Source organism: Chiloscyllium plagiosum, unplaced genomic scaffold (assembly GCF_037043375.1).
Source record: "Chiloscyllium plagiosum isolate Xiang-an unplaced genomic scaffold, Cpla_swu_hap1 HiC_scaffold_27, whole genome shotgun sequence".
NCBI lineage: Eukaryota > Metazoa > Chordata > Chondrichthyes > Orectolobiformes > Hemiscylliidae > Chiloscyllium > Chiloscyllium plagiosum.
The window spans coordinates 23,007,731-23,027,715 of record NW_028270165.1 but is presented as its reverse complement, the minus strand read 5'-3'; the positions used below and the strand labels follow the sequence as shown (position 1 = coordinate 23,027,715).

Here is a 19,985-nt window from a genome sequence, read left to right as displayed (position 1 = left end):
GGGGGCTGAAAGAAATGAGCAGTTTAAAACAAAAACCCACCTAACCCTTCACTAGGATTCCTGTTCAGGATACTTTACTTAAAACACTTCAACCCCACATTGCAACAAGTTCCACATTCCATCAAAATCCTGGATGTCCTCACTTACTCAGTTGCTGTCTCTCAAATGAAAGATTTCATTGTAGCTTCTGCTCCCAGTAAGGACAAAATATCTTTGAAAGCTGCTCTGAAATTCCAGTCTTCACAACAATACTTCTGCTTTCCTTCAGTCCAAATTGTCTGTGCTGACCAGATATCCCAAATTAACATAGTCACATTTGTCAGCACTTAGCCTATATCCCTCTCAATTCACCCTGTTACCAGATGCCATTTAAAATGCTGTAATTATACCAGCCTCCATCACTTCCTCTGGCAGCTCAGTCCATGCTTGCATCACTCTCTGTGTGAGAAAGTTGTCCACAAGGTTCCTTTTAAATCTTTCCCCTCTCACCTCAAATCTATGCCCTCTAGTTTTGGACTTCCCTACCATGTGGAAATGTTTTTGGCTATTCACCCTATCCATGTTCCATATGAACTTCTGTAAAGTCACCCCTCAGCCTCCAATGCTCCAGGGAAAACAGCCCCGGCCTATTCAGCCTCTCCCTATAACTCAAACCCTCCAACTCTGGCAATAGCCTTGTAAATCTTTGCCAAACCCTTTCAAAGGTTCACAACACTTTTCCTGTAGCAGGGTAACCAGAACTGAACGCAGTATTCCAAAAGTGGCCTAATCAATGACCAGTACGAGGGCAACATGACCTCCCAACATCTGGACTGAAATGCACTGACCTATAAAGGAAAGCATACCAAACACCTCCTTTGCTATCCTGTCTACCTGCGACTCCACTTTCAAGAAACTATGAACCAGCACTCCAAGGTATCTTTGGCCAACAACACTCCCCATTAACTTTGCAGATCCTTCCCTGATCTGCCTTTCCAAAATCAAAATTTCAAAATGGGGTTGAGAAACGTATCAGTTGTGATTGAATGGTGGAGTAGATCTGATAGGCTGAATGACCGAATTTCTGCACCTATGTCATATGGTCGCTTGCTGTCCTGGACACAGAGTATGAGAATTGGGAGCAGGAATAGGTCATTTCGTCTTTCCAGTCGGCACCAGCATTGAACAGTTCATAACTGGATATAAATATACCGGCATCTAAATGGTCAGGGTGGGATTTTTTTCACTGCAACATCGGAGGTTGAGAGATGACCTTAGAGAGGATTATAAAATCTTCAGGGGTATCAAAGATGGGAACAGCAGGTATTCTTTCCCTGGGATGGGTGTTTCAAGGTTAGGGAGCAAACTTTGAAGATGAGAGGAGAAATCTTTTAAAAAGACATGAGGGACACCTTTTTATTTTAAGACAGAGAATGGTTCTCATGTGGTATCAATGTCCAGAGCAGGTGGTGGATGCAGGTACAGTTACAGTGTTTAAAAGACATTGGATAAGTACATAGATTCATAGAGATGTACAGCATGGAAACAGACCATTCGGTCCAACCCATCCATGCCGACTAGATATCCCAACCCAATCTAATCCCACCTGCCAGCACCCGGCCCATATCCCTCCAAACCCTTCCTATTCATATAACCATCCAAATGCCTCTTAAATGTTGCAATTGTAATAGGAAAGGTTCAGAGAGTCTGGGCCAAACACTGGCAGGTGGGACTAGTTTAGTTTCAGAACACAGTCAGCATGGACTAGTTGGATTTAATGGTTTGTTTCTGTGTGGTATGACTCTGTAACTGTTCTATCCTGGTCTTAAAACCATTTTCTTACCTCCCCCCAATACCCATCAATTCTTTGTTCTTCAAAGTCAAATGAACTCAGCCTTGAATACATTCAATGACTGACCTAACTGCAGGAAGACATCCCCACTTCTGAACTCAATTCCTCTTGCTAATATACCACTTGCCTTGCTGATTGCTTGCTGCTCCTGTCTGACAACTGGCAGTGACTGGTGCAGAAGGACGCTGAGGGCCCTTTGTCCATCCACACATCATTCCCGATGAAGGGTTCGTGCCCAAAACATTGACTCTCCTCCTCCTCAGTTGCTGCCTAACCTGCTGTGGTTTTCCAGTGCCACACTTTTCAACTCTGATCTCCATCATCTCACTTTCATCACATCTCAACATATCACCATTTAAACAATGCGCTTCCACTCTGCGCTTTTTTTAACATCAAAGGCTATAGATTGTGTCACTGCATTTGCCATGTGTTTGCAAATTGAGACAGACCTGGATCAACTTTTTCAGAGTCTGTCCCCTCCCTCGATTCACTCTTTCCTTTCAGTTGCTGCAAGTTAATAATTGAACCCCAGAATGAAACAAAAAATGGAAAAAGTGGTGAGAAACAGACTGTTGTACTCACAAAAGTTAGACAGAGGAAGGAAGTTAAAGTCTGGGGTGAAGTTCACAGAGAAAGGTGCAGCAGCAGCTTCAGAGCTCACGGTCCAACCGACATATTTCGACAATGGCCGGCTCTGATTGGCTGGAGGACCAGTCTCCTTCCGGTCCTCCAAGGTTCTCCATTGGTCCATGGAAAGGAGCTGACGCGCAGTTTCTGCGGGCACCAAGGCATATGCGCAGTGCTTTGCTGACACTGGCGGTCGTGCGCAGTGCTTGCTGACACCGCGGAGCATGCTCAGTGTGCAGGAATTTATTACAAATTTTAAAGTCAAAAATCACAAAACACCTGGTTATAGTCCAACAGACTTATTTAGAAGCACTAGCTTTCACAGCGCTGCTCCTCCATCAGGTGGTTGTGGAGTATAAGATCGTAAGACACAGAATATATGATCGTATACTCCACAGCCGCCTGATGAAGGAGCAGCGCTCCGAAAGCTAGTGCTTCCAAACAAGCCGATTGGACTGTAACCTGGTGTTGTGTGATTTTTAACTTCGTACACCCCAGTCCAACACGGGCACCTCCACAAATTTTAAGTGTCCAAATGCGAATACGAGAGAAACATACCAAAGCAATTTTTTGTCGAAATGTTTTTTTTTCCCTGTGCCTCGACATGTTATTCCTTTGGCATTTTGTCTTTTGCCCAGGGTAGAGGTATTCCAAAACTAGAGGGTATAGGTGTAGAGTGAGGGGAAAAGATTTGAAAAGATTTAAAAGACTCGGAATATAACATTCACCCCTTACAGGGCGAAAGTGAGGACTGCAGATGCTGGAAATTAGGGTCGAGAGTGTGGTGCTGGAAAAGCACAGCAGGTCAGGCAGCATCTGAGGAGCAGGAGAATCGACGTTTTGGGCAAAATCCTTCATCAGGAAATAGCCATGGGGAACTGCAGGGCTGTAGCGTAATCGAGTGGGTCTGGGTGGGATGCTGTTGGGAAGGTCGGTGTGAATGGCCTGCAGGGATAATATGCCTTAGCCATGCGTATATTGAGAAATGGTTGCCCCAAATCTGCTGTGGGACGAGTGGGTTCCAGTTCGTGGGACACTGACACCAGTCCTGGGGAAGGTGGGATTTGTGCTGTCTCTCGCTTCCCATTCTGCCCCTTGTCCATTTTCTCCCCACCCACTGCCCCCGCCCTTTCTCCCCTCTTCACACTGCACCCCGATTCTCTCCCCAACCCTCTGAACCCCAGTCATTCTCTACTCCCCAACCTCTGTCCCCTCTCCATTTCTCTCCCATCTCCACCACCACCAGTGTCCCCGCCCGTCCTTTCTCGTGCCTCAGCCGTCTTTGATCTAGTGGCCGAGCAGAGGTTGATAGCCAAGTTTAGAACACATGAGGATGGCCTCAGCCGAGACCCTGGGTTCAAGGCACACTACAGGAGACCCAGCTACACAATACACTCTCTCACACACAAGCACACTCTCTTACATACTCACACGCTCGTGCAGACCTTCTCTGATAGACATGCTCTCTCTCAGACACACAGTAATACATCCCCACACTCAAACCTACGCACACACCATCTCACATACTTATACTCCATCACACACACACACACACACACACACTGTACCCAGCATGCACCCGCACACACACGCTCTCTCTCTCATGCATGCGCTCACATATCGAAGTCTTTGGGGTGAATCTGCGTTTGCAGGATTATATATTTGGAAATAGAACCAGTCTCACTCAAGATTAGGATACAGATAGACCCTACCCTCACAGCTTTCATGCATTGTCTTACCTGAGGTGTCACCTCCTTTTATAGAATCTAAAGTTACCTGGAGAATGTGACTTAAAAAGTTCTGGGATTTACAGATTAATGAACCGAAATCTCCAACCCGTTTTAAAAGATGAAAGACTCAACAGCAATCTAGGTTTTTTCAATATAACATTTATGTTACATGACACTATAATCTTTTCTAATATATTTTGTGTCTTATGATCCTCCTCCACAACTTGCAGAAGAGAACACCGATCCAAACGGATGCAGCTCGAGGAGACATTGAATAATAGCAGAGGATGGTTTCGATCCATCGACCTCTGGGTTATGGGCCCAGCACGCTCCCGCTGCGCCACTCTGCTGCCGCACACGGCGCCCCTTCCACAGAACACTTCAGGTTTCCGTCTGGCACGCGGCAGGCACGTTCGAGCCTGATGTCAAAGACCTCCACTGCTGCCGTGTAATATGCTGTTTCGCGGACGTATGGAGGCTGTGTAAATATAAACTTATTTCTAAATTCCCACATTCTGTTGGTCGAACTGTGATTTCACACTGAATCACAACATGTGTCACAGCGCAGACGGAGGCCATGCGGCCCACCTTCGCTCTGCCGGTTCTACACTTAAGTAAACGTGTGTCTCTATTCGTTTCATTCTCTCGCCTTCTCAGCGTAAATCTGCACATCTGAACGTGACCACCGAATTCCCTTTTGTGTCCATTGAATCTTCCTCTTTGTCAGTGTCAGACAGGGACTTACTGACCCTAACCACTCCCTGTACGTAAACGTTCTTCCTAATGTCACTTTTACTTCTTTTCCTCGTGACTTTAAAATTCTGCCGAATCGTTGTGGATCCTTTCAGGTGTGGGAGCATTTTCACAACATTATTTCCTGTTTCTAGATCCCTCATGACTTGGAAAAGTTCGGTTCTCCGAGGAGAGCTGTCCCAATTTTCCAATCTCCCTTGATTGTTGACATTCCTCAAACACCGCACCACTCACGTCAACCTGTTGAACACTATCTCCAACTATTTCACTTCCCTGTTTTCCGCCTCATTCGTACTCCAGACAGCCCAACCTCGTTTCATGATGGATGTTTTTTGAGAAACTTTATCAGGCAGTTTTGCACAAGTCAAGTTAAAAAACGCGGGCTCGTCCGGGATTTGAACCCGGGACCTCTCGCAACTCGGCACGAAAAAGGACCCGAACCAAGAATCATACACCTAGATCAACGGGCCAGAGAGCCAGCACACAGCGAATGCCCCACATCGCTTGCGCGACCTGAGACTTGCTCAGTATGAAATACATTTGAGATTGCTCTGAGAATTGCAAGCGGCAAAGAGTTTCCCGAACAGCTGCTTCTCATTCAGTCTCCCTGCTGCTGTTTGCCCCGTCCCCGGGAACCGGGCTCTCTCCACTGGCAGATAATTCAACCATTTTGCTTCGAAACTTTTCTCTGACACCCGAGTGGCCAGTGACAAGCATTGCCCTCCTCAACATAGGGTACAGAGAACAGGAGAAGACCACGCAAACCTCCACGAGTGTATCAACTCGACTGTGCACATTGGGCCAGTATATCACTGGGAAATATTTATGTCCAAGCTATTTTCGGCAGCAGATGAGAAGGCGAGGTGCAAAACAGAGCGCGGTTATACCGGAAAGCTGCTAAAGTGACATTGAGTGAATAGGAGAGAATGCTTTCTCAGCTGGGTTATGGTCCCAACACGCACCCGTTGTGCCAGGGGTTCCACCTCGGTTCCACTCTTCCTTCACTCGCAACACCCCACACCCACCTCCCACAGTGCCAAGGCACTTTCCCCTGCAACCGCCGAATGTGTAACACCTGCCCATTTACCTGCTCCCTCCTGAATATCCAAGGGCTCTAACATACCTGCCAGGTGAAGCAGCACTTTTGCCACAACCTAGTCCACTGCATTCGCTGCTCACAGTGTCGTTTCCCCAATGTAGCATGAAGCATAAACTGGGTGACTGCTTCGCAGAACGTACCGGTTCTGCCCGCAGGAAAACGGCCCTGACCTTGCGGTTCCTGCCACTTTAACACATCACCCTGTTCCCTGGCCAACATCTCTGTCTCAGGCTTGCAGCAGTGTTCTAGCTCCAGATGAAAGAACAACACCTCATTTTCCACTTGGAGACCTTACAGCCCTCCGGTCTTCAATATCGAGTTCCATAACTTTAGGGCCTGAACTCCCCCATGTCCTTGACCCCTACCACACAAACGACTCCTTGTTATCACCTCGTCTGTTATGACACACTACGTATTGTTAGCCGCTAACAGTCTCCATTAACAGTTATTCGCCCTCTCACGCGGATCGTTATTCACTCCCACGTCCTTCCTATTGTTCTCTCTGTGAGCTGGCGGCAAACACAGCAATGTACATCGGAGACTCTGAGCCAGCTGAAACTTGCTCAGTGTGAAGTACATTCCACATTGCTCCAAGAATTGCAAGCAGCAAAGCGTTTCCAGAACGTCTGCCTGTCATTCTGTCCCCGGGGCAGAATGCCCACTTTGTCTCATCCCCAGGAACTGGACTACCTCCACTGGTGGATAATTAAACCATTTTATTTCTACTTGCACGTTGTTCTGGGGGATGGGACGGGGTGTCGGGCGGGGGGCGGGTAGAGTCCATTCGCTCTTCTGCTCCCTCTCTCTCTCTGAAACCCTTGGGGTGAGAGGTCTCAGTTACGTTCATGCGGGGAACATGAACAACTTTGATTGTGAACTTTCTCCAAAGGTCTGTTATCGGAGAGATAGAAAGATGCTGTTTTGGCAGGACAGAAAGAAATGGACACCGAGGACTCTTCGCCCAGGTAAATTCACATTGTTGTGCAGCCTTCTTGGTGTTCAGAAATCGTCTTCACGCAGCAATCTTAGGGAAAGTCTATTGCAAAGTGGGCATCGCTTTCTTTGCTGCGACCGCGCAGCAGTTAACATCTGAGCCCCAAGTGTCCCAGATGAAGAGAATCCGAGTGAAACCTTCACTCACTGAGAGTCATCCCCACGGCCCTGAGCTGAGGGACTGCAGGCAGTCCAACACGGAAGGGACGGTTAAAAATGAAGCAGTTTTGCACCCTCAGCCTCTCTGTCCCAGAGACAGGCAGTGGGATGGCATAAACACGTAGCATCATTCTCGCGCAGACAGAAGCCGTTCAGCCCATCGCGTCCACGGCGACTGTCTGTCACTTGTCTCTCTCTCTCTCTCTGAGGTTATTCACAATCGGTGGTATCCGTCCTAATATTCGGGGACTATGTCTGAGTCGTGATGCGGTTTCTGACATGCTTGTCATCTCGTCTGAACCAGGGTGGCGAATTACTGCAAGGAATGGACGAAACCGCAAGGCTTGTGTTTCAACTTTACCAGCTGATTGGCATCGCAGAGAACTGGGTTTGCGATTCAGTTCAGAGGAAACAGACGAAGTACAGAATACCACTGAGACCTCTAAAATCATGCCACTTGAATTGAGTGAGTGCATCGGTATGCTACATTTGGACACTCGGAAAGTGGACGCAAAGTCAGCTTGCAGAAGAGAGCACTGATCCAAAGGAAAGCAGCTCGAGGTGACATTGAACAATAGCAGAGGATGGTTTCGATCCATCGACCTCTGGGTTATGGGCCCAGCACGCTCCCGCTGCGCCACTCTGCTGCCGCACGCAGCGTCTCTTCCACAGAACACTTCAGGTTTCCGTCTGGCACGCGGCAGGCACGTTCGAGCCTGATGTCAAAGACCTCCACTGCTGTCGTGTAATATGCTGTTTCGCAGACGTATGGAGGCTGTGTAAATATAAACTTATTTCTAAATTCCCACATTCTGTTGGTCGAACTGTGATTTCACACTGAATCACAACATGTGTCACAGCGCAGATGGAGGCCATGCGGCCCACCTTCGCTCTGCTGGTTCTCCACTTAAGTAAACGTGTGTCTCTGTTCGTTTCATTCTCTCGCCTTCTCAGCGTAAATCTGCAGATCTGAACGTGACCACCGAATTCCCTTTTGTGTCCATTGAATCTTCCTCTTTGTCAGTGTCAGACAGGGACTTACTGACCCTAACCACTCCCTGTACGAAAACGTTCTTCCTAATGTCACTTTTACTTCTTTTCATTGTGACTTTAAAATTCTGCCGAATTTTTGAGGTAGAGGTAAACAGCCAAAGATAATCACCGTCATTGCTTCCCTTCCATCGACTCGACTTTGTGAAACAGTATCTTTCACTGGCAAATAAAACACCTTTGTCCTCAGGTGCCTGCTTCATTTTGACCACGACTTCACGCCCCTCACTGTTCTAGTCTCATTTCCAAACACTTGGCTCATATCCTCAAAAACAGCTCTGGGGATATCTGCTTGTTCCACCCTGACAGGCAGTGGGTTGCAGATTCCCGATCAGTCCCAATGTGATTGAAATATTTCAACCCCTCCACTGATTTGCATCTTTAAAAATCCGTGAAACAATCTCCCTTTCTTTCTGACGACAGTTCTCAACTGTAGTCGGCAGGGTTCACACCTGCGTGGGGAAACCGCAGTGGATTTCATGTCCATCGCATTCACCACTCTGCCCACCAATACAGAACCACACTGACAGCTTCATTTCGCAGGTCTCTCTGCCCGTGGAGCTGAGAAAGAGTAAATCATTGCAGAGTTTGTTTGAATCCAAACACTTCACAGTTTTCGAAAGGGTTAAATAACTGCAAATGGCGATTCTGGGTGTTTCATCCCGAAAGATGAAATGGACGTTCAGTTAAAAGCAAAACCAGAAATTGCAGGAGCAACTCAGCAGGTCAGGCAGCATCTGTAGAAAGAGAATCAGAGACATTTCAGAACTTTTTTTTCCTCATCCAGGAACATCCAAAACTACTGAGTTGCTCCAGCAGTTTCGCTTTATGTCTCGGACTCTCAGCATCCGCACTCCTTTACGTTAGAAATTCAATCAATTCAGAAACCCCTTTGTGCTTCCTCAGTGGAAAAGATTTCCGTTTGGGAAACATTTTCCTGACACCATTAAAAACGCGCAGCTTTGCAGCCCTGAAAGCGGTTGGAGCGTGAACAACAAACGCCCCGTCTCCGGGTGGTCTCGAACCACCAACCTTCCGGTTAACAGCCGAACGCGCTGACCAATTGCGCCACAGAGACAGGTCCGCCCAGCGCCCGCACAGTCTCGTTGAGGAAGCTACTATTCAATTAATAATTTAACCTTCCCGCCCAGAATTACCATTGTCTTCTATCAGTTCAAACACGGCGAATACTGCAGAAAGCCAACGGGTCGAGCTGCATCTGTGGAAAGGTAAACAGAGCCGACTTTTTGAGTGTGCTACGGTTTTTGTTCAGAACTCAGTGTTTTGCCTCTTCCCGAAGTTGGTCCAGGTCTGTATCTCAATTGGCAAACACATGGCAAGTGCAGTGCCGCAATGTGAAGTTATCGCCTTGGCTGTTTAAAAAAAAGCAGTGCATTGTTTAAATGGTGATATATTGGAATGTGGAGAAAGTGAGGACTAGAGGTGAAAGTCGAAAAATGTGGCACTGGAAAAGCAGAACAGGTCAGGCAGCATCTGAGGAGCAGGACAGTGAACGTTTCGGACACAAGCCCTTCATCAGGAATGATGTATGGATGTATAAAGGGGTCTCAGAGTCCCTCCACACCAGTCAATGCCAGTTGTCGGACAGATGCAGCAGGCAATGAGCGAGGCAAGTGGTATATTACGAAGAGGAATTCAGTTCAGAAGTGGGGTCATTGAACATATTCAAGGCTAAATTCATCTGAGTTTTGAACAACAAAGAAGTGGATGGTTATGGGGTGGAGGTAAGAAAATGGTTTTAAGACCAGTACAGGTCAGTCACAGAGTATGACAGCACTGAACAGACCCTTCATCCAACTCGTCCATGCTGAGTATGTTCTCAAACTAAACTCGTCCCACCTACCAGTGTTTGGCCCATAAACCTTCGAACCTTTCATATTCATGTACTTATCCAAACGTTGTAACTCTGCGTGTATACAATCATGAGGGGTATGGATAGGATAAATTGACAAAGTCTTTTTCCCTGGGGTGGGGGAGTCCAGAACGAGAGGGCATGGGTTTAGCATGAGAGGGGAAAGATACAAAAGAGATCTAAGGGGCAACGTTTTCACGCAGAAAATTGTACGTTTATTGAATGAACTGCCAGAGGAAGTGGTGAACTCTAGTACGATTGCAAAATTTAAAAGGTGTTTGGTTAGGTATATGAATAGGAAAGGTTTGGAGGGATATGGGGCCGTGTGATGTCAGGTGGGACGAGATTGGGTTGGGATAGTTGGTCAGCATGGACAAGTTGGACCAAACAGTCTGTTTCTGTGCTGTACATCTCCGTGACTCTATGACTTCTTCTGGACATTCATTCTGCACTCAGACCACTCTCTTAAAAACGATCCTTGTTCTGTCTTTATAAAATCTTTCTCTACTCACCTCAAAATATTTGCTCCCTGATCCTGAAACCCCCAGCTGAGGGAAAGGACACCTGCTGTTCACCTCATCCGTATCCCTCATGATTTTATAATCCTCTATATGCAGTGTGTAGTGGCTCATGGAAATAATGTCCTGATGCATCTTCGTCTGTGGGTGTTGGGATGATTGCTTCTGTGGTTAAGCACTTGGTTTGCGTGTGTTGTTTTTCTGTAGACGCTAGTGTGAAGTTCCCTATTGACTGTTCGCTCTACTGTGACATCTAAGAATGGCACTTTGTTGTTGTTCTCCTCCTCTTCAAACCAGGAGCCCCCCTCAGGCCATAGTCTCACTACTTGGAACACCAATATACAGACTAGTCAAAGGCCTCCACTGAAGACTAAAACACCAAGTCGAAGATTCACGCCACTCCATTTATTCCATCCAAGAATTCCTGAACACCAAAGACACTAAGTTAGAAGAGGATGGAATAATGATTTCCTTCGACATAACAGCCCTGTTCACATCCATTAACATCAAAGTGGCCAAAGAAAACTGGAGACACTACTCGAAGAACCAAAGACACAAATACAGCACCAACTTCATCAGCAAAGATAGCACTATCCATCTCGTGGAACTGTGCCTTAACCACCCACTTCATATTCAGTAACAAGCCTCAAACAAATCAACGTAACACCCATGAAACCACCAGTATCAGGATTCCTAGCAGAAGCAATAATGCAGAGTCTCAAACCAACAGCCCTTCCAACGATCCAAACCAAACTTTGTGTCCGCCACAGTGATGACACTTTTGTCATCAAAAAATGAAGTAAATTAGAGGAAACCTACAACACCATCAACAATATCCTTACTGGCATAAAATTCACAAAAGAGGAGAACAACAACAAAGTGCCATTTCGAGATGTCACAGTAGAGCGAACAGTCAATGGTAAATTCAAAACAGCGTCTTCAGGAAAACAACACACACGAACCAAGTACTTAGCTACAGAAGCAATGATCCCTACACATACAAACAAGCCTGAATCAGGACACGATTTCAACGAGGCAATACACACTGCAGGAGCCAGTAACGACGAAGACCAATAAGGAACTGTACAGCGCATTTAAGGAGAATGGGTAGGCAAAAGATCCACTGAGAAGTACTTCCCTGACCGGGAATCGAACCCGGGCCGCAGCGGTGAAAGCGCCGAATCCTAACCACTAGACCACCAGGGAGCCAGCAGTGCTCCCTCACAGCTCTAATGTAAATTGCTTCCCTGCCCGGAAATCGAACCTGGGCCACGATCGTGAGAAGGCTTCCACCAATGTCATTGCTTGTATCCATTGCTCCCGATGCGGTCTCCTCCACATTGGGGAGACTGGAGACTCCTCGCAGAGTCAAGTCACTGCGCTTGAGGGAACATCTCCACGACACCCGCAGCAATCAACCCCATCACCCTCTGGCCCAACATTTCAACCCCCCTCCCACTCTGCCGAGAACATGCAGGTCCTGGGCCTCCTCCATCGCCGCTCACTCCCCACCCGATGCCTGAAGGAAGAACGCCCCACCTTTCGCCTCGGATAAATTCAACCCCAGGACATCAATGTGGACTTCACCAGTTTCCTCATTTCCCCTCCCCCCACCTTACCTCAGTTCCAACCTTCCAGCTCAGCGCTGTCCTCATGACCTGTCCTCCCTGCCAATCTCCCTTCTCAACTGTTCGCTCCACCCTCCTCTCTGACCTGTCACCTCCATCTCCACCCCCATTCACCTATTGTACTCTTTGCTACCTTCGGCCCAGCACCCCCCAATTTATCTCGCCATCCCTGGAAGCGTCCTGCCTCTATTCCTGATGAAGGGCTTAAGCCCGAAATGTCGATTTTCCTGCTCCTCGGAAGCTGTCTGACCTGCTGTGCCTTTCCAGTACCACTCTGATCAAAACTCTGGTTTCCAGCATCTGCAGTCCCCACTTTTTGCCGACCCAATAAACCCAGTGTGACGATTTCACATCAACAAACTGACACTAGCAGACACAAGGTCTGCAGAAACCCGAGCCACATTACTTTACATTAAAGACATCTGTGAAATGATGTCCAGACAACTCAACCCTCTCAGCATTAAACAACGGCTAGTGAACCTTAAATACCCGATACAAACAACCCGCAAACGAATGTTATTTACAAAATACCACACAAGCAAATACATGAACACTGCCGCACAGTTCTCTGTGGCAAGAAATGCTGGGATGAGATAAGGAAGGTTTTTTCAGCCAAAACGAATCGGCACTAACTGGACAGCCATTTAAAATCAACGCTGTCAGGCCAGGATGGAAGACCGCAAGGGATAATCAGTTTTCTTATTTCCTGAAGATTTACAAAGCTGAGACTGGGTTTTGGTGTTTGTTCCCTTTCCACTCCCAGGAGCCGCAGTGGTTGGGGCGGTGAGTTGGGGAAAGTGAAATGTGCCCGTGAGCAGCGTGTGGGGCTCTTTCAGCTTCCCCTCCTCTGACAGCGCTGTGACGTGACTCTGATGTTCTCAGGGACACTTACTGACGCGAGACAGTGAAAAGATTCTCATTCCCGCAGATCGGGAATTCAAACCGTATGCCGGCTTCAGGACAATGAGAAAGATTAATTGGGGTGTGTGAAGAAGCTGTGAGCTGTATTTCAAACAGGTAGCTGGAGTCAGATGCGTCATCCATTGCGCCCCTGGCACTGTGCGGACCTGACGCCGCCATGCTGCAGAGTTCTGACGTTATACTGACATGCGCAGCAATGGGAACATTGACAAGGTGAACAGCCAAAGATAGTCACCGTCACTGCTTCCCTTCCATGGTCCCAACTTTGTGAAGCAGTATCTTTCACTGGCAAATAAAACACCTTTGTCCTCAGGTGCCTGCCTCATTTCGACCACGACTTCACGCCCCTCACTGTCCTCGTCTCATTTCCAAACACTTGGCTCATATCCTCAAAAGCAGCTCTGGGGATATCTGCTTGTTCCACCCTGACAGGCAGTGGGTTGCAGATTCCCGATCAGTCCCAATGTGATTGAAATATTTCAACCCCTCCACTGATTTGCATCTTTAAAAAAACCGTGGACCAATCTCCCTTTCTTTCTGACGGTAGTTCTCAACTGTAGTCGGCAGGGTTCACACCTGCGTGGGGAAACCGCAATGGATTTCATGTCCATCGCATTCACCACTCGGCCCACCAATACAGAACCACACTGACAGCTTCATTTCCCAGGTCTCTCTGCCTGTGGAGCTGAGAAAGAGTAAATCATTGCAGAGTTTGTTTGAATCCAATCACTTCACAGTTTTCGAAAGGGTTAAATATCTGCAAATGGCGATTCTGGGTGTTTCATCCCGAAAGATGAAATGGACGTTCAGTTAAAAACAAAACCAGAAATTGCAGGAGCAACTCAGCAGGTCAGGCAGCATCTGTAGAAAGAGAATCAGAGACAACATTTCAGAACTTTTTTTTTCCTCATCCAGGAACATCCAAAACTACTGAGTTGCTCCAGCAGTTTCGCTTTCTGTCTCGGACTCTCAGCATCCGCATTCCTTTACGTTAGAAATTCAATCAATTCAGAAACCCCTTTGTGCTTCCTCAGTGGAAAAGATTTCCGTTTGGGAAACATTTTCCTGACACCATTAAAAACGCGCAGCTTTGCAGCCCAGAAAGCGGTTGGAGCGTGAACAACAAACGCACCGTCTCCGAGTGGTCTCGAACCACCAACCTTCCGGTTAACAGCCGAATGCGCTGAACAATTGCGTCACAGAGACAGGTCCGCCCAGCCCCCGCACAGTCTCGTTGAGGAAGCTACTATTCAATTCATAATTCAACCTGCCCCGCCCAGAATTACCATTGTCTTCTATCAGTTCAAACACGGCGAATACTGCAGAAAGCCAACGGGTCGAGCTGCATCTGTGGAAAGGTAAACAGAGCCGACGTTTTGAGTGTGTTACGGTTTTTGTTCAGAACTCAGTGTTTTGCCTCTTCCCGAAGTTGGTCCAGGTCTGTGTGTCAATTGGCAAACACATGGCAAGTGCAGTGCCGCAATGTGAAGTTATAGCCTTGGCTGTTTAAAAAAAAGCAGTGCATCGTTTAAATGGTGATATATTGGAATGTGGAGAAAGTGAGGACGAGAGGTGAAAGTCGAAAAATGTGGCACTGGAAAAGCAGAACAGGTCAGGTAGCATCTGAGGAGCAGGACAGTGAACGTTTCGGGCACAAGCCCTTCATCAGAAATGATGTATGGATGTACAAAGGGGTCTCAGAGTCCTTCCACACCAGTCAATGCCAGTTGTCGGGCAGATGCAGCAGGCAATGAGCGAGGCAAGTGGTATATTACGAAGAGGAAATGAGTTCAGAAGTGGGGTCATTGAACATATTCAAGGCTAAATTCATCTGAGTTTTGAACAACAAAGAAGTGGATGGTTATGGGGTGGAGGTAAGAAAATGGTTTTAAGACCAGTACAGGTCAGTCACAGAGTCAGACAGCACTGAACAGACCCTTCATCCAACTCGTCCATGCTGAGTATGTTCTCAAACTAAACTCGTCCCACCTACCAGTGTTTGGCCCATAAACCTTCGAACTTTTCATATTCATGTACTTATCCAAATGTCTTTTAAACGTTGTAACTGTACGTGTATAAAATCATGAGGGGTATGGATAGGATAAATAGACAAAGTCTTTTCCCAGGGGTGGGGGAGTCCAGAAGGAGAGGGCATGGGTTTAGCATTAGAGGGGAAAGATACAAAAGAGATCTAAGGGGCAACGTTTTCACGCAGAGGATTGTACGTTTATTGAATGAACTGCCAGAGGAAGTGGTGAAGTCTAGTACGATTGCAACATTTAAAAGGCATTTGGTTAGGTATATGAATAGGAAGGGTTTGGAGGGATATGGGGCCGTGTGCTGTCAGGTGGGACTAGACTGGGTTGGGATAGTTGGTCGGCATGGACAAGTTGGACCAAACAGTCTGTTTCTGTGCTGTACATCTCTATGACTCTATGACTTCTTCTGGACATTCATTCTGCACTCAGACCACTCTCTTAAAAAACGATCTTTGTCCTGTCTTTATAAAATCTTTCTCTACTCACCTCAAAATATTTGCTCCCTGATCCTGAAACCCCCAGCTGGGGGAAAGGACACCTGCTGTTCACCTCATCCGTATCCCTCATGATTTTATAATCCTCTATATGCAGTGTGTAGTGGCTCATTGAAATAATGTCCTGATGCAGCTTCGTCTGTGGGTGTTGGGATGATTGCTTCTGTGGTTAAGCACTTGGTTTGCGTGTGTTGTTTTTCTGTAGACGCTAGTGTGAAGTTCCCTATTGACTGTTCGCTCTACTGTGACATCTAAGAATGGCACTTTGTTGTTGTTCTCCTCCTTTTCAAACCAGGAGCCCCCCTCAGGCCATAGTCTCACTACTTGGAACACCAATATACAGACTAGTCAAAGGCCTCCACTGAAGACTAAAACAACAAGTCGAAGATTCACGCCACTCCATTTATTCCATCCAAGAATTCCTGAACACCAAAGACACTAAGTTAGAAGAGGATGGAATAATGATGTCCTTTGACATAACAGCCCTGTTCACATCCATTAACATCAACGTGGCCAAAGAAAACTGGAGACACTACTCGAAGAACCAAAGACACAAATACAGCACCAACTTCATCAGCAAAAATAGCACTATCCAGCTCGTGGAACTGTGCCTTAACCACCCACTTCATATTCAGTAACAAGCCCTACAAACAAATCAACGAAACAACCATGAAACCACCAGTATCAGGATTCCGAGCAGAAGCAATAATGCAGAGTCTCAAACCAACAGCCCTTCCAACGATCCAAACCAAACTTTGTTGTCCGCCACAGTGATGACACTTTTGTCATCAAAAAATGAATCAAATTAGAGGAAACCTACAACACCATCAACAATATCCTGACTGGCATCAAATTCACAAAAGAGGAGAACAACAACAAAGTGCGATTTCTAGATGTCACAGTAGAGCGAACAGTCAATGGTAAATTCAAAACAGCGTTTACAGGAAAACAACACACACGAACCAAGTACTTAGCTACAGAAGCAATGATCCCTACACATACAAACAAGCCTGAATCAGGACACTATTTCAACGAGGCAATACACACTGCAGGAGCCAGTAACGACGAACACCAATAAGGAACTCTACAGCGCATTTACGGAGAATTTGTTGGCAAAAGATCCACTGAGAAATACTTCCCTGACCGGGAATCGAACCCGGGCCGCAGCGGTGAAAGCGCCGAATCCTAACCACTAGACCACCAGGGAGACAGGAGCGCTTCATCACAGCTCTAATGTAAATTGCTTCCCTGCCCGGAAATCGAACCTGGGCCACGATCGTGAGAAGGCTTCCACCAATGTCATTGCTTGTATCCATTGCTCCCGATGCGGTCTCCTCTACATCGGGGAGACTGGAGACTCCTCGCAGAGTCAAGTCACAGCGCTTGAGGGAACATCTCCACGACACCCGCACCAATCAACCCCATCACCCTCTGGCCCAACATTTCAACCCCCCTCCCACTCTGCCAAGAACATGCAGGTCCTGGGCCTCCTCCATCGCCGCTCACTCCCCACCCGATGCCTGAAGGAAGAACGCCCCACCTTTCGCCTCGGATAAATTCAACCCCAGGACATCAATGTGGACTTCACCAGTTTCCTCATTTCCCCTCCCCCCACCTTACCTCAGTTCCAACCTTCCAGCTCAGCGCTGTCCTCATGACCTGTCCTACCTGCCAATCTCCCTTCTCAACTGTTCGCTCCACCCTCCTCTCTGACCTGTCACCTCCATCCCCACCCCCATTCACCTATTGTACTCTTTGCTACCTTCGGCCCAGCACCCCCCAATTTATCTCGCCATCCCTGGAAGCGTCCTGCCTCTATTCCTGATGAAGGGCTTAAGCCCGAAATGTCGAATTTCCTGCTCCTCGGAAGCTGTCTGACCTGCTGTGCCTTTCCAGTACCACTCTGATCTAAACTCTGGTTTCCAGCATCTGCGGTCCCCACTTTTGCCTACCCAATAAACTGACACTAGCAGACACAACGTCTGCAGAAACCCTAGCCACATTACTTTACATTAAAGACATCTGTGAAATGATTTCCAGATAACTCAACCCTCTCAGCATTAAACAACGGCTAGTGAACCTTAAATACCCTATACAAACAACCCGCAAACGAATGTTATTTACAAAATACCATACAAGAAAATACATGAACTCTGCCGCACAGTTCTCTGTGGCAAGAAATGCTGGGATGAGATAAGGAAGATTTTTTCAGCCAAAACGAATCGGCACTAACTGGACAGCCATTTAAAATCAACGCTGTCAGGCCAGGATGGAAGACCGGAAGGGATAATCAGTTTTCTTATTTCCTGAAGATTTACAAAGCTGAGACTGGGTTTTGGCGTTTCTTCCCTCTCCACTCCCAGGAGCCGCAGTGGTTGGGGCGGTGAGTTGGGGAAAGTGAAATGTGTCCATGAGCAGCGTGTGGGGCTCTTTCAGCTTCCCCTCCTCTGACAGCGATGTGACGTGCCTTTGATGTTCTCAGGGACACTTACTGACGCGAGACAGTGAAAAGAGTCCCATTCCCGCAGATCGGGAATTCAAACCATATGCCGGCTTCAGGACAATGAGAAAGATTAATTGGGGTGTGTGAAGAAGCTGTGAGCTGCATTTCAAACAGGTAGGTGGAGTCAGATGCGTCATCCATTGCGCCCCTGGCACTGTGCGGACCTGACGCCGCCAGGTTGCAGAGTTCTGACGTTAACACGGACATGCGCAGCAATGAGAACATTCACAAGAGGAACAGCCAAAGATAATCACCGTCACTGCTTCCCTTCCATAGTCCCAACTTTGTGAAGCAGTATCTTTCATTGGGAAATAAAACACCTTTGTCCTCAGGTGCCTGCTTCATTTCGACCACGACTTCACGCCCCTCACTGTTCTAGTCTCATTTCCAAACACTTGGCTCATATCCTCAAAAGCAGCTCTGGGGATATCTGCTTGTTCCACCCTGACAGGCAGTGGGTTGCAGATTCCCGACCAGTCACAACGTGATTGAAATATTTCAACACCTCCACTGGTTTGCATCTTTAAAAAAGCCGTGGAGCAATCTCCCTTTCTTTTTGACGACAGTTCTCAACTGTAGTCGGCAGGGTTCACACCTGCGTGGGGAAACCGCAATGGATTTCATGTCCATCGCATTCACCACTCGGCCCACCAATACAGAACCACTGTCGAAAGAGAATCAGAGACAACATTTCAGAACTTTTTTTTTCCTCATCCAGGTACAGCCAAACCTACTGAGTTGCTCCAGCAGTTTCGCTTTCTGTCTCGGACTGTCAGCATCCGCAGTCCTTTACGTTAGAAATTCAATCAATTCAGAAATCCCTTTGTGCTTCCTCAGTGGAAAAGATTTCCGTTTGGGAAACATTTTCCTGACACCATTAAAAACATGCATCTTTGCAGCCTAGAAACGAGAACAACAAACGCTCCGTCCCGGTGTGGCCTCAAACCACCAACCTCCCGGTTAATAGCCGAACGCACTGACCAGTTGCGCCATAGAGACAGGCTCGGACCGGCACGCACAGTCTCGTTGAGGAAGCTACTATTCAATTCATCATTCAACCTGCCCCGCCTAGAATTACCATTGTCAAAGCACTGATAACATGGTCGTCTGGTGTCAGCTCGAATTTCAGGTCCTGATTTCTCTGTCCTTTGGTCTCCCTGTTCAAACAGAGTTAAATGTTGTCTGTTCTCAGCTCTGCTCGATTTCTGCTGAATCTTTGACCCCCTTTTAAACCTTCTGGAGCAATGAAATATTCTGAGCCTCCTGGAAATGACAACTTATCTATACCTCTCCTGATTTTAAAAATCTCGATAAAGTTATCTGTCAACTTGCTAGGCTTCGTTGGAAAAATGTCCCAGCTTCTTCTTAACTCAAACCCTCCATTCCCAGCAGCACGCTGGTAAAGTCGGGAATAGGGATTTGTAGCAAATCACATAAATGTACTGTCTGAAACAATCTGGCTGTGTTCTTGCCTGAGATATTGAGAGTCCCTGGTGTAAGTAATTACGAATGCAATTATTTTGGTCCCAGAATTGAACAATCATTTTGCAAAAAAGGGGTCTACTCTGATAAGGAGGTAGTGGTCACTTCTAGGGTAAGTGAACAGTTTGTAGATCAGGGAGATGAAGTTCCAGACACTTGGGAAAGGCAAGAAATGACTGCGATAAATAAGACAAAGAACTGTGGATGCTGGAAATCTGAAACAAAAACTGAGAACACTGGAAAAACGCAGCAGGACTGGAAGCATATGTGGAGAAAAAGCAGAGA

General features: G+C 47.1%; 1 protein-coding gene and 3 non-coding genes across 4 annotated transcripts in view; 1 reads left to right on the top strand and 3 right to left on the bottom strand.

Annotated features, from left to right (window-relative positions):
* The window catches only part of LOC148143441 (uncharacterized), a 59,109-nt gene extending 54,602 nt beyond the window's left edge, over positions 1–4,507 (top strand). The window contains exon 4 of the mRNA XM_087974186.1: positions 4,419–4,507. Within this exon, the coding sequence (XP_087830312.1) occupies positions 4,419–4,466 (48 nt within the window). The 3' untranslated portion in view covers positions 4,467–4,507. The remainder of the gene's footprint in view (positions 1–4,418) is intronic.
* A 4,739-nt stretch (positions 4,508–9,246) lies between these two features.
* trnan-guu (transfer RNA asparagine (anticodon GUU)) lies at positions 9,247–9,320 on the bottom strand. Its single transcript has one exon. It is a non-coding gene; the product is annotated as a tRNA-Asn (tRNA).
* A 2,447-nt stretch (positions 9,321–11,767) lies between these two features.
* trnae-uuc (transfer RNA glutamic acid (anticodon UUC)) lies at positions 11,768–11,839 on the bottom strand. Its single transcript has one exon. It is a non-coding gene; the product is annotated as a tRNA-Glu (tRNA).
* A 5,011-nt stretch (positions 11,840–16,850) lies between these two features.
* On the bottom strand, positions 16,851–16,922 carry trnae-uuc (transfer RNA glutamic acid (anticodon UUC)). Its single transcript has one exon. It is a non-coding gene; the product is annotated as a tRNA-Glu (tRNA).
* Positions 16,923–19,985: the final 3,063 nt, after the last annotated feature.